Below are 15,430 nucleotides of genomic sequence, written 5' to 3'. Positions count from 1 at the left end.
AGTAACAGGCAAATTTGGCCTTGGAATACGGAATGAAGCAAGGCAAAGACTAATAGAGTTTTGCCAAGAGAATGCACTGGTCATAGCAAACACCCTCTTCCATCATAACTCAAACTATTACAAAAACTACTCTTAGACACAGACATGCACAAATGCTGCTAACATTCTCTGAAGATATGCATATCCCTCTCTAGGTGTGGCAAACCCCTCTTTTATCCTTTCAAAGAGCCATTATACTCTTTAAATCTACACATATAAAAGTATATCTAAGATATCTAAGTACATATATATATATATATATATATAAAATCTAGATCTAAGACATCTATAATACCTCACTTCTCACTTGAGTAAGGTACACTCTGGATACAAATAACTTCTTTCAAGATAATGGGAAATGCTGTATTTCTTCTTCTATGGCATTGTTAAAAACTTTGTTTTTTAAAAAGTCTTAGTCCCAGAGATTAGCTGACTCACAGAATAAAAGTTATTATGGGGATGAAAGTAATTCACCTGGCACACAGGAAAAAGGAAAAGAAATAACAATTCTAAACCAAAATTAAAAGCAAATTCTTCTCCATACGTGGAAATGCAGATATTGATGCAGTATAAAACTGAGCCCGAGCAGGAGCCTAAGAATTTAGGGCAAGGAGAATGAGAAGTCCTTGCTTGAGTTTCTAAGGCAGCAGAAATTAAGAACAACTTTAAAACTGTAAAAGATTATTCCAAAGTCCCTTTTCACAGGAAGCTTTGATAATATGCTTTTTATAAAGAGAAAATCATAATATTTTAATCTGCCTTTCTTTGCGTTTGCTCACACCCACCTTCAAGTACAGATGGGAACATGTGGTTGGATGATATCAAGGTCCCTAAATACTGAGGAGAGGAGGAAAAGAAAGGATATGGGTGACTGATAGGTCTAAAGTGGGCCTAATGGAAAAGATCCTTTGGGCTTACTTCGTCCCACTTCAATTACCCATCCAAGTTTTCCCTTGACTTTTCAAGACTATGCTTGCATTTTCCTTGGACTACTGTCCTTAAGGATGGTTCTTACTCACTCTTTATTCAAAATCCTCTGCCTATGTGTTCACTATCCTTCATCCTCTTATATCTAAAGGGATTTTAATAGATGCTGTCTGGAGACAGAGTCTTACCTGATAGAAAACATTTCTCTCTTAGGGAGAATATTTTGGGAGGAGTGTCAGGTTGGTGAGACAGGTATTCAGGGCCTTTCTATTTATACCTACCAGGGTAGCTAGTGCTGAACTATGAGAAAGTTGACAAACATTTTTTGTAATGGACCAGATAACAAATATTTTAACTTTCAATTTAGACAGACGATCTGTTACAAATACTCAGCTCTGCCATTGTAGCATGAAAGAAACCTTAGACAATATGTAAACAAATGGGTATGGTTTGTTACAATAAAACTTCTTTGACAAAAACAGGTGTTATGCCAGATTTGGTTCATGGGCCATAAAACTACAGCATGGGTGTTCTTTATTATTGTTCATTATTCTTGAGCCCTGCAATAAAGATCAAAGCTTATACTCTGGAAATGCAAAATGTAGGTATCTTACAATGAGGCGATTGATATGCACTTGCTGGGGTAAGAGTCCTAAAGCTGCAGCTACTCCTTGGCGAAATATCCGAAGCAAGGTTATGTTCAGCCTGTTTACATCCATTTGCAGTGTCTGGAAAATAAAAAATTCAAATTATAGTAAATCTTTGATTTTCAACATTCAGTTCCTGATGGATGACTGACCACAAAAATTCCTGTGACTCTAAGAAATTCACAGTCGTGGTGCTTTATTTCATTTTTAATGGAGATAAAATTATAGGGACATTTTACGTGAAATTTTAAATGGTGTTAGTTAAGAAGATGGTACATTGTATAACAATGCGATTTGTCTAGTTATAATCAAGAGTTCATATGAATGATCAATTCACAAAGAATTTCACTGAAACGTGTACTGACTTATTTTGCTTTAAGTCCAGATGATAGAATGGAACATGCAGCCAAGTACATTTCAGTAATCCAAGCCAGAGGACATCTTTAATTTGTGTTCACACACAGTCACAGAGAGGAAGATTCTGTGTAAGTTCCATAACACCAGACTTGGCAGTTTCTCTATAGAGCAATTTGCTGCCAGTGCAAGGCAAAAGAATGAGCTGCAATGATGCGTTTTCAAACTCTGGTAAAGAAATCAATGGAACTGATAATTCAGTCTAAGGTAAATAATTCTTATTCAATTGCTTGGGCAAGCACTCTTAATTTTCAAATAGCTTTGGAAAAAGACAACTAACTATTTAAAAATTCCTAAAGTGTAAACCAAGGTATGCAATTAATACTACATCCTTAATTTAAGCCTTGGGTGCTGTTAATACATTCAAAATTAGTTAACTATGTATTTTCAAAAATGCATCATAATGACTTGAAATAGATGCTTTGCAAAGTGGGGAAACTAAACCTTTAGGCATTTCTTATTTTATAACGCTTAATTCCCTGATTTGACCATAGAAGATTAATGGTAACTGTTAGATGACTGCAATACCATCTGTTCTATAAAGTGAGGTGCAGGTCTATGTACACACTTTTGTGACTAAGCGATTGGCTTTAAGTGTGATCTACTGGAGTGTAAGAACTCTTAGAGGACCTTCTCCCAGTTTGCTGTGGAAGAAGAATTAATACTGCTTCAATAATTTATAGCTTTGTTAGGAAATAGTAACTTCTCTATACATAAAGTTGGTACAAAATAAGTGATTGGAAACTGGACCAAATACTCATTGCTACAGGTGGTGCAGTGGTAAAGACCGTGCCTGCCCAATGCGGGAGATGCAGGAGACGTAGATTCAATCTCTGGGTCAGTAAGATCCTTGGAGGTGGAAATGGCAACCCATTCTAGTATTTTTGCCTGGAGAATTCCATGGACAGAGGAGCCTGGTAGGTTATAGTCTCAGTTCAGTTCAGTTCAGTTGCTCAGTCGTGTCTGACTCTTTGTGACCCCATGAACTGCAGCACGCCAGGCCTCCCTGTCCATCACCAACCCCCGGAGTCCACCCAAACCCATGTCCATTACTCAGTGGATGATGCCATCCAGCCATCTCATCCTCTGTCGTCCCCGTCTCCTCCTGCCCTCAATCTTTCCCAGCATCAGGGTCTTTTCAAATGAGTTAGCTCTTCACATCAGGTTATAGTCTATGGGGTTGCAAATAGTCAGACACAGCTGAGAATGCACGCACACACATACACAGAAATCAAAGGGAGTGGGTGAGGTCAGAAGAAGTATAATGGTTTCCAATCAAAATGTCCACCCAGCTGAAGTCTGTACTGCTTTTGCACCTTAGAGTCTTTTAACACATGCATAGGGGCAGGGGCCATAGAGCTTGGTCATGTTAGGTAGCTGGAAGACTCCTGGAAAAAAACCAGAAATCCAGAAAAGGGAAGAACTATTGAAAAACTCTATCCAAAACCCCAACTATAAGGTACAACTTGCTTCTGGGGAGGGGAAAAGGAGAATTTTGCTGGGAGTATGTAGGAAAGCTACATTAATGCCATCAGTAACACTTAAAAAAAAATCAAACGAAAGCCATTCAATGATTCACAGTTGTTTGTTATGTTATTCTCTGTGCTTTTCTATGGTTTAAAAATGTTTCCTATATACAAAAATATACTTTGATGCAGTGGCTTCCCAGGTGGCACAGTAGTAAAGAATCCACCTGCCAATGCAGGAGACACAAGAGATGCGGGTCTGATCCCTGGGTGGGAAAGATCCCATGGAGGAGGAAATGGCAACCCACTACAGTATTCTTGCCTGGAGAATCCTATGGACAGAGAAGCCTGGCAGGCTACAGTCCATGGGGTCACAAAGAGTCGGACATGACTGAGTGACTGAATGCACACGCTTTAATGCAGAAAGTAAAACTGAAGGATGAGTAGGATATAGAAATGCAGTAATGAGAAAAAACTAATACTTTTAAGCACACTTTATATTTTATGAAAACATGCTTTATGGAAAATCCAAAAGATTAGAAAAACTAAATCCATCTGGTGGCTCTGAGAAACAGAGACTTCCTTTTATCTAACAGCTTACTTTCAGCTCTGCAAAGCTGCGGAATCTGCCAATAGATATTGGACCTTGTATTGGAGACTGTTTACTCCCCTTCCTTTGGAAAGCCCAGAGATGGGTTCCTCTGTTACTGCAAACACTGATGAGGAACCACCGACTTCTGGCTCACCAACAGTGTTTGTCAGGCAGGGTGAGCAAGCAGGCACAGCCCTTGATTCCCATGGGCATGATTTGGAGCCAACAGTCTATGCTGAGAACTGCAAGCCAAGGGGGTTGTGTACACACTTGAGAGCTCAATTCCCAGGGCCATGATTAACTTGAGGCTTGTAACTGTGGAAACAGTATTAAAGTTTCTCAGATTGAAATGGCAAATGGATGTGAAATGGGAACTCAAGATTTAAAATCACTCAAGATGGCAACGTTCCAAGAAGGTAAAACTGTGCCTTTGAAACAGAAATTTTAGACTCCCTAACTAAAATGAAGAAGTGAGTTGAAGTAACTGGTTAAAACTCCAATCATCTGGTTCATTGGATCAAATATTTGAATAATTTACCTCAGTTCTCTGCTTGCCTGTGAAAAGCTGAACTGATCTCAGAGCACATGCATGTATTTCTGACTATTCACCATGAAACAGTAATGCTAAAATACAGTATAAACAACAACAATAAAGATGTATCGGAAAGCCTAATACATGCCTGACATTATATACAATTACAATTTGAGGAAAAGAAAGGGTTCTAGGCAAAATGAAAATTTTATTTCAGGGAAAATAAATATGACTTCTTATAATAAGAGAATATATGTTACTTCTTCCTTCTGGAGAGATGCTAGAAACACACAGCTTTTTCTCATCCTATTCTGTTAGATCATAACAGCTATGACAGAATATAAATTTCCATGACAATAACAGTGTCACAACTTCAAAGTTACCATATAACAGTGCAAGATATATTTCAGTCTTATTCTAAACCCATTTGGTCATTTCTATTATTTAACATACAAATGACTGAAAATTTTAAGTTTAAAAGAAATTACCATGCTCTTTTCAAGTGCAAATGTTAAGCCATTTCACAGTAATGAATGATGCAAATAGAGTTACTATCCCAAACAACTGAGTATTATTATTGATATTATTAATATCTAAACATATAAAAAATTGAACATGGTAAAAATTCAAAGATTTCAAGCTCTATTTGTATTTAAATTTATTGGGCTTCCGCCTTGCAAAGAGATTCCTGAGTCAGTTCCTTTGATCTGGGACCCATGTCCCCTCCCCCAGGTCTACTTCTTCCCACAAAGGAAATACCCCTGTGTAATATGACTTTCTTTCTTTGGTCACTAGACAGTCTACTAAAGCATATGAAGCCTATGAGTCTTAGATATAAATCAATTTGAGGAAACTGATTAAAATGCAGCACCTGAATTTATGTACCAGCATTATGTTTAAGTTGTAAGTATGTGGCTGGCTTTTAGTTATTTATATTTAAAGGGCAGTTGAATTATTTTTGCCTGGGGGGGTCGGTTTTCTAAATGTTCGTCACCTCTTGAAGCTATTAGGCAGCTTGGTCTGTCATCTGATCACCCCGAGTAAGAGTCAGGAGCACACCTGCTGCTGCTGCTGCTGCTAAGTCGCTTCAGTCGTGTCCGAATCTGTGCGACCCCACAGACGGCAGCCCACCAGGCTCCGCGTCCCTGGGATTCTCCAGGCAAGAACGCCGGAGTGGGTTGCCATTTCCTTCTCCAATGACCCTAATAGGGAGAGGAGGGCCAAAGAGATGTCCTCAAAGCCCTCAACGAAGTCCAGTTTCAATTCCCAACAGCCACAAATGATCCCAGCTTCCTTTAGGACCAAGCCTGTCAGGAAGACTCCACTCTCCCCTTTCTAACTTTAATGTGTGCTCACTGCTCCGCAGGATCTCTAAGCTCATTCTTGGCAAGGAGTTTTCCCTTTTTGACCAGCAGTTGGAATGTCAAGTGATTCCCAAGAACAAAAGCAAAAGTTTCTCTGTCTCTGAACAGAGAAGAAAACCCTGACCTATTGGAGGAATTTATACCATCACTCAACCCCTTCTTCTAACTCCCTGAGCTGTCCTCTACTGTCACTCACACACTAACCATTTTTATTTCCATATTTCATGCTCCCACCTTTCTTAGAGTCCTACACCTGCAGCCTTCCACCTGATTGTTCCATTTATGCTTCAAACACAATATTACTCAAACTGAACTGAACTTTTTCCCTCTCCTCATCCACAACCAAATTTACTTCTCTTTCCATATTTAATAAAATATAATGCTGCCAGATTTCCATGACCTCTCTTTCCCTTCCCTTTGCTTGCATCTTTCAGTTCTCTGACAGTATTCTATGTTGAACTTTAGTTATTTTTGTTTACATTTTAATAATAAAAATTCATATTACAAAAATTTTAAGTTACAGAAAGATATAGAGTAAAAAATGGAAGCATGCTTTCCTTCTCCTAACTTTTCATTCCAATCCTCAGACACAACATTGCTATTTCTTGTGTACTCTTGCAAATATTTTCTATGTGTATAGAATGTAAAATAATGTATATCTATTATATACCATGTTTATTATTATTAAATACAAATATGATTAAAATACACATATTGTCCATAGCTTGCTTTATTCCACTTAATATATATTTAATTTATTAAATATATCCAAATATACTTCTGTATTTACAATATATATTGTCATTAAATATAATATTTTGAGTCTCACCTAATAATTTCTTACTATAGTTTAGCTGATCCTTTTGACTTTTATTATTTTAATAGATCTAAATGGCACCCCACTCCAGTACTCTTGTCTGGAAAATCCCATGGATGGAGGAGCCTGGTAGGCTGCAGTCCATGGGGTCGCAAAGAGTCAGACACGACTGAGCGACTTCACTTTCACTTTTCACTTTCCTGCATTGGAGAAGGAAATGGCAACCCACTCCAGTGTTCTTGCCTGGAGAATCCCAGGAACAAGGGAGCCTGGTGGGCTGCCGTCTATGGGGTTGCATAGAGTTGGACAGGACTGAAGTGGCTTAGTAGATCTAAATGTGTTTTATGTTATGCTATCTTTTAAAATTTGTTTCTATACCTCCTTAGTTTTCTGTCCTTTGTTAAGTGGTTTTTTTTTTTTTTTTCTTTTTTGGTCATTCTAAATTTTTTTTCTTCAGGTGCCTATGTTCATAATATACATATTGCATGATAATATATTTAAATCTTTATTTCTTGATTTGAAAACTTCAACAAATATTTATTAATTGCTGCTATGAAAAGTGAGGAAATGTACATCTCTTCCCATCAATTATCATTTTCCAGTTTTTATAATTACATTATTATTTTTGTATTGTTATATTTGATGATATTTATGTTTTTATGTAATAGAGACTACTCACTAAACCTATTGTTTCCTCCTGGTATCTTAGCCCATTTATATCTCGGTGGAGCCATGCAATAGTGCTCACCAATTAATGTAAATTAAAGTGAAGTGACATTTTCAGTCTGAGGCAGTCTTCTCTACCCTCTCTCTTCCCTGTCTATAAGCTGTATGGGTCCAGCATGACTCTGAAGACTGTAATAAAATTATGGAGCCATACAAAAGAAGATGCATAGGATCTGATCACTGCATGAAGCAGGGGTCCCATCCAACACTTGTTAAACAGCAACATGAGTTAAAAACAAACTTTTATTGCATTAGTGAAGTGAAGTCGCTCAGTCGTGTCCAACTCTTTGCGACCCCATGGACTGTAGCCTACCAGGCTCCTCTGTCCATGGGATTTTCCAGGCAATAGTACTGGAGTGGATTGCCATTTCCTTCTCCAGGGGATCTTCCCGACCCAGGGATCAAACCCGGGTCTTCTGCATTGTAGGCAGACGCTTTACCATCTGAGCCACCAGGGAAGCCCTTGGGATTGTTTTAGCATTATTTACACTAACGAATATATTCTGTAATTAAAAATTTTAAGGCTCTATAGTGTTAGTTACATATTCATAGTCAAGATCATTATCAGCTCTTTTTTAGAAGGGCATACATTCCTGAATTCTTTATTTTGATGTATCTCTTATTTAGCCGTATTTCATTATCAAGTAGGTTCTTTAAAGCAGGCTTCATAAGCCCTATGTTTCCTCCCATGTTATGTGTTTGAAAATGTAGTTATGGTGCCTTTAACAATAAATTACAACTTGGCTGAATATTAACTTCTTGATTCAATCCCCATTTTTATTTCTTGCCTTTGAACTCTGCTGCTGTTATTCCAATGCCTCTTGGCATTGAAAATTGCTGTGAAAAATGCTCTGGCCTGAGGCCAGCCTGTCTTGTAGATAATTTGCTTTTCTGCCTGCAATCTCATAGTAATCTTTATTTTTTAAAGTTAAAAAGTTTCACCAGGATGTTTCTTTGATTTGATAGTTTTTGCAGCATAGTATGCTCTTGATGTCTACACATCCCAGATGTCTTGTTTCAGAAGTATTTCTTCCTATTACACATCCGAATGATCTTTCTTCTAAATATTTTTTGGTTCAACTTTAAGGATACTAATTATACAATTTTATATTCTTTCTTTTTAACCACTTTATGTACTTGTTTTTTCTTACCACTTCTTTATCTTTAGTTCATCGAAAATTTCTCAGGTCTACTCTGTGTTTTTATGTGTTTTCAATAGAATCTAATCTAATTATTTGGTTTCTAGTGTGATTTTGATTCTGTAAAGTATGTTTATTATCTTCATTTATCTTCTGAGTTCTGTCAGTGTATTCTTTGCGATGCTTCAGATAAGATACGTTCTCTCTTAACTGTTTCAGACAGGAAACGGCACAAAATTTCGTTTATAGTTTCCTAATCTTCTCTATCCATTTTTAAATCTATTTTTTCCCAAAGAGCTCAGCTTCCTTTCTTTTTTAACATCCTCCAATGACTTTCTATTACTTTTAGAATTAAATTCAATTACATGGCTTACCAGGCTTTACTTTATTTGGCTCCCGTTCCTTCTAAATTTCATCTCATATCTCTCCCTCAAGTCACTCCACCCTTTTTTCCAGCTCCTCAACAAGCTGTGCTCATTCCCGCATCATGGCCATGGCATCTGCCTGCCCACTGGATAGTCATTCAACAGCACTATGTGGTGGGTCCTTCTGATCTTTCTGCTCTCAGTTAAGTGTCGTCTCCTCAGAGGGGTTGTCCCACCTGGCCAATCCCTATCACATCACCTTGCTTTATTTTCCGGATAGCATTCCTCACTATCTTGTAGTTTCTTGCTTCTTTTTTTTGTTTGTTTGTTTGCTTATTATATACCTCCCTTCACTAAAATGAGCCTGGAGGAGGCATGGCAACCCACTCCAGTAATCTTGCCTGGAGAATCCCATGAACAGAGGAGCTTGGCGGGCTGCCGTCCATAAAGTTGCAGAGTTGGACATGAGTGAAGCGACCTAGTATGCATGCATTCACTAAAACGTAAGCACCGCCCTCGTGGAAACTTGCCTTTCTGGTTCTCTGTTATATCCTCAGGACCTGGAATAGTGCCTGGCACTTGGTAGGTGTTTAATAACTCTTTGTGAAGTGAAGGAATATGTAACTCATCACACTCAACATTGTGTAGTTACTATGCTTGGCCCATGAGTAGTACTCACTTGAAAGTTATGGGTCCACTTAGACACTCATTTCTTTCACTGGATATGCACCACAGCACTACACAAAGCAAGGGTTGGTGAATCCAAGGATGCAGAACCTCAGGTATGGAGGGCCGACTGTAAAGTTACATTTGGATTTGCAACTGAACACTGGGGTCGGTTCAGCTAATCTTCACGTTGTTCAAAGGTCGAAAACTGTAATTGGGTGGGGCTTCAATGTCGGGGCTTCCCAGGTGGTGCTAGTGGTAAAGAACCCACCTGCCCAAACAGGAGACATTAGAGACAGAATCGATTCCCGGATCGGTAAGATTCCCTGGAGTAGGAAATGGCAATCCACTCCAGTAGTCTTGCCTGGAGAATCCCATGGAGAGCGGAGCCTGGTGGGCTTTGATTTTCACGTGCACACGCGCACAAGCACACACGCACACACACACACACATACACACACGCACACACACTTTGACTACTGCACCATTCAGGAGGGGGAAGAATCAGTTTATTTCATCTAACCAATTCTTTGAAACTTGTTTCTAACGCACAAAATCAATATCAGCTTCCTGAGTTGTGTGTTATACTGTTTGTAAACAGCACTTAATCAGTGTGTATATTTCTTGTGACTAATTTGAAGAGTTTTAAATTTTATCTTTCTAATTATAAAAACTAAATATGCTCATGATAGGAGATTAGAAACTTAAAAGAACTAGGAAAAAGAAATAAATATTATTCATAATAGTTTATTCCATCACCCTGAAATAAAGCTTGTGGTGTTTTAGTGTTAGCTTTTTTCTAACATGTAGGTAATATAATTTAATATGCACATATATCATATATATATGTGCATATCTAATATATAATCTAATATATATTATATATCTAATATATAATCTAATATATATTATATATCTAATATATAATCATACAAATATGTATCCATTTTAACGTGATGCTATAACTGCCATGTCTCTATGCCTTTTCTCTTCCCATAATGTTAGGAGGAAACACTATTCCCCAACCCTGATGTTTTATTCTGTATGGTGGCATCTCAAATATATAATATTCCTGGTTCCTCCCCTCCTCAATCTCCCCAGGGGAGGGTAAGTGATATGTAATTGGCGCACTTGGAATGAGACACTGGGGCATATGTAGCTCTGTACTTCCTTTTGGGGTCTGCTTACCTGTAAATACAACCTGGTATACTCTTTGCAAATAGCAAAGTGAGTTGGGAAGACTCTGTCCCTTCCAGAGGCCCCAGTTGCCCAGTACTCTTGTGGCTGGTGGGTGAATCTGCTACAGAAGGAGAGGCAGGCAGGGAAGTATACTGTCATGCTCCTAAGTCACAGTCCAGCAGCTCCATCAGCAATAAAATTACATTTTGTATCTTCACAGGTCTGTTTCCTCTGTCTTCCTCAGGCAGGAGAAGGGAGATGCTATTTCTTGTCCCCCTCAAACACCAATACATGGTGCACCAAAGCTAGACATTACATTGCACCCCGTTGCCCACACCCACAAAAGGCAAAAAGGCTCAACCACTGTTTTTGTTAGTTGGCCTTGATTTCAGCATGGATATTTACAGGGGTGGCAGGGTTCAAGAAAAATCAAGTATATGGTGCTGTGGAGTCAAGAGCAGTTTGTGAAAGAGGTTTGTCAATACTGCTGGATGCTGCTGAAGGTTAAGAAAAATGCAGACCAAGGAAAGGTTCTTGGATTTGTTGATGAGAAATAATTGGTGACCTTCAAGTAATGAATCTCAAAATGTGGTCCACGGTCCATTGGGAGGCCAAGTGAATCCTTACTGGAACTTATTTGAAAGTGCGGGACCACTGGGGTACTATCCCACAGACTTTCTTTTGTCCTAGGTATCTGTGTTCAGTTGCTCGGTTATGTCCAACTCTTTGCAATTCTTTGGACTATAGCCCAACAGGCTCCTCTGTCCATGGGCTCTTCAGGCAAGAATACTGGAGTGGGTTGCCATTTTCTCCTTCAGGGGATCTTCCCGACTCAGGGATAGAACCCGAGTCTCTTGCATCTCCTGAATTGCAGGCAGATTCTTTACTGCTGAGCCATCAGGGAAGCCCTCTTTTGTCCTAAAGTGTCCCTTAATGAGTTTTTAAGGGTTAGTACAATTTGATACTCATAAACTAAAGTTAGTGTGTTATGAGTGTATACTGAGACTTTGGTAGGGAAGCTGGGATGTTAAGATGTGATTGGATACTGAAAAAAACAGGCAAAACACCAAGGCCAGTTTTTTTTTTTGAGAACAAAGAAGACAAGATGGTAAATAGAAAAATCTTTTCCCTTCAGGTGGTAAGAATTTTGACCTTTATACTACAGCAATCATGCATCATGTGACTTAATCTTTCTTTTTAAGATCTCTACACTGTGATGAGCTACCTCTTTTAACACATGACATGCCAATGCTACTTTTAGGCAGAGTAATGTTTTGTGAGATTTTGAAAACAATTACAGTGCCAGCTTCATGAGTTTCTCACATCCTAGACTCTGTTAGAGCTATGGGCTGCTAAAACAACTGATTAGCTAATTAGTTAAAGCAATTCCTGAAGGAGCTAAATGAAAATTGGTAGAGAGTGAGAAAATGTATCTAAATTCTTATTTAGAAAGGAAAGACCTTGTGGACCAGGGAGATATTCAAGAGCTTCTCGAATTACGTTCTCACACATTTAAAAGCTCTGGAGTACTCGGTTTTCTAATAGCTAGAGAGAATGAATATGACTTAAAATAATTGTGAGTTTGGAAGTTGCACAAAGGTAAGCAAATACCAAATAAGAAAACTTTGCCACAGTATAATATAATAGTTAAGAGCATGGTTAGTAAGACAGACTTTGATATATCCTGGGCTGAGTGACCTTGGTCAAATTACTAACTCTCTCTGAGCCTCAGTTTCCTCATCTGTCAAATCAATTGTTAACGGCATACTTTTCACAGGGCTTTTGAAGATCACCTGTTATCAAACATAAAACAGCTAAAACTGATAGATAAAATGTGCTCCATAAACTTTGCTTAAAAATATGGATTGACTGTACATCAATGTTAAAAACAACGAAGTGATCTACTCTGGATACTCAGCACATGGATGAGGAGCAAATCTGTTGACTAAATGAAGTTCTTATACTTATTTCCTGGAACAGTAATAATATTAATATACTAAGAAGTGGGCTGATTGGATTTCCAGTGCTTACATTTACTGATTTAACAATCAAAGGACTTTGGCCAAAACTCAATTAGGAAATCTAGGTCAGAGGAAAAAGCAATGGTCAAATAATTTGGTTTTGCAAAAGTGACATAATTTTGGAAGAATACATGCGTGAGGTTTAAGGTTAAAATAGCACATTTTAAGAAGGGTTCTTTGATTTCAGAATCACTACTTTCATTCGCTCCCTACTCCACTCTAACCATGGTTGTGTGAACCATCAACTCAGACCCAAATTGTATAAAAGACTCCTTATAGCTACTGAATCAAATTCATATTCATGATCCTTTTCTTGTTTCTCTGTCTACTACTACAAATTAAATATTAATATTGAAACAGTCGAATCTAGTGATTTAGATTGGAATCTCTATCCTACTCATTTGAAAAGCTTTTTACAACCAATTTTTTCTTCATTTCATTAATCACCCTTTTCTATTTTAATATTATCTCTTACTTAGTGTTCCTTTTCACATCCTCTAATAAAATTCTTGTAAAAAAATCTTTTCTTTTGCCTTTAAAGACTCTTCTATTGGAATTTCCCTGATTGTCCAGTGGTTAAGACTCTGAGCTTTCACTGAAGGGGGCGCAGGTTCAATTACTCATTGGGGAACTAAGATCCTTCATTTCATATTCCTTGTGGCCAAAAGAAAAAAAAAGCCTCCTATAATTTAGCAATAAAGTTAAGAATTTTTTTTTTACATTTTATTTTATTTTTAAACTTTACATAATTGTATTAGTTTTGCCAAATATCAAAATGAATCTGCCACAGGTATACATGTGTTCCCCATCCTGAACCCTCCAGAATTTTAATACATTGTTCTTAAAACTTTAAATTCTATTTAATTTGGAGGAAGCCCCAATCTTTATAATAAGCTATTTTAAAAAATCATAAAATGGTGAAGGTCTTGACTTTTCTGAGTCAATGGAGGAGATGAGGCTTCCCAAAATCACAAAATAACACTTCATATACTTTTATGATACTATCATTCCTATACTTTGTGACTTGGTGTCTGTTTAGACTTAGAAAAAAATTTTTTTTTTTTTTTTTTGTCATTCAGCAAATTCTTAACAATATTTTTTTGTTGTTGTTGTTGTGGTCAGGTTTATGACCTATTTCTTTTTTTTAAATTTTATTTTATTTTTAAACTTTACAAATTGTATTAGTTTTGCCAAATATCAGAATGAATCCACCACAGGTATACAATGTGTTCCCCATCCTGAACCCTCCTCCCTCCTCCCTCCCCATAACATCCCTCTGGGTCGTCCCAGTGCACTAGCCCCAAGCATCCAGTATCGTGCATCGAACCTGGACTGGCAACTCGTTTCATACATGATATTATACATGTTTCAATGCCATTCTCCCAAATCTTCCCACCCTCTCCCTCTGCAACAGAGTCCATAAGACTGTTCTATACATCAGTGTCTCTTTTGCTGTCTCGTAAAGTCACAGACACATCTATGGGTAAGATAGAAGAAAATACAGTTTTAACACAAAGTTCTTTGGAGACAGGAGAAAAATCACGATTTATCCACAAATAGATATTACTCTGAGTACAGTAAACAAATATAATAGCAAGTTACTTGCTTTTAACAGAATTTTCAAGTCTCATTATTATATGCTCCAGTCAACAGAAATTTCCATATTCAACTCCCCTGATAATGTTTTCTACCTTGTACTGATTATTATTTCTTCTCCATTATTCTTATTCCTGTGTTGTCTTTCAATCTCCCCTCTGTTGTTACTTCTTCTCCCTGTCCTTCAGCATCTCTTATGCTACAGGCAGGCACAGTAACCAAAAGCTTGAATGGAAAATGGCTAGAATCAAGGCCAGGCAGAAACTCTACAGACAAAAGCCCAATGCTCAGACGAATGTTGCCTGAAAAATGAGGTCAGACTAATTCAGGTTTCTACATTCAACCCCGTCAGGATGAACTCTAATCATCACAGCCATGACCGCTCCATTCACGCAGCTTTTCTGAAAAGACGGAGACATCTGACCACTGAATGCAGTAAGAATTGTGATCAGGCTGATTTCTAAGTGGCATTTAGGGATGCTTGGAAATAGACATTCCAGGCAAAGTAATAATCCTTTAACTCCTCAAGCACTTTGCTTCCCAGTCAGAAAGTGATGCTTCCCAAGCCATCAAGCATATAAATATTATCTTAAAAAATGAAGAAACTATCAATCGTTATAGACCCCGGGTGCTTTATCCATCTGTGGGTTAAATAGGGAGACTGTCCCCTTTTATTTTTATGGGCTTATGTGCAATCAACAGGAATATATTCTTTGGGGACTTTTGACTTTTTTCACACGTGAAATCTTGAGCTGTGAGTGGCAGGGAGGACCACACAGGCTCTGAAATATCAGTCTGATCAACAGGGTGGTTTGTGGTCTAACATCCCTGGAAGGATGTTATAAATTTACTTTTATTTCCATTCCCTCCATGAAGTAGTTTATGTTTCACTTCAATGACTGTAACAGGATTCTGTTTTTCACTCTTCTGGTGAACCACC

General features: G+C 37.9%; 1 protein-coding gene across 1 annotated transcript in view; it reads right to left on the bottom strand.

Annotated features, from left to right (window-relative positions):
- The window catches only part of PTPRR (protein tyrosine phosphatase, receptor type, R), a 276,685-nt gene that overhangs the window by 124,185 nt on the left and 137,070 nt on the right, over positions 1-15,430 (bottom strand). The window contains exon 3 of the mRNA XM_010841511.1: positions 1,581-1,694. Coding sequence (XP_010839813.1) covers positions 1,581-1,694 — 114 coding nt within the window. The remainder of the gene's footprint in view (positions 1-1,580; positions 1,695-15,430) is intronic.

This window comes from Bison bison, unplaced genomic scaffold, assembly GCF_000754665.1.
Source record: "Bison bison bison isolate TAMUID 2011002044 unplaced genomic scaffold, Bison_UMD1.0 scf7180017864163, whole genome shotgun sequence".
Classification (NCBI taxonomy): domain Eukaryota; kingdom Metazoa; phylum Chordata; class Mammalia; order Artiodactyla; family Bovidae; genus Bison; species Bison bison.
Note: the sequence above shows the minus strand (reverse complement) of the source record. Positions and strands in the feature narration are given on the sequence as shown.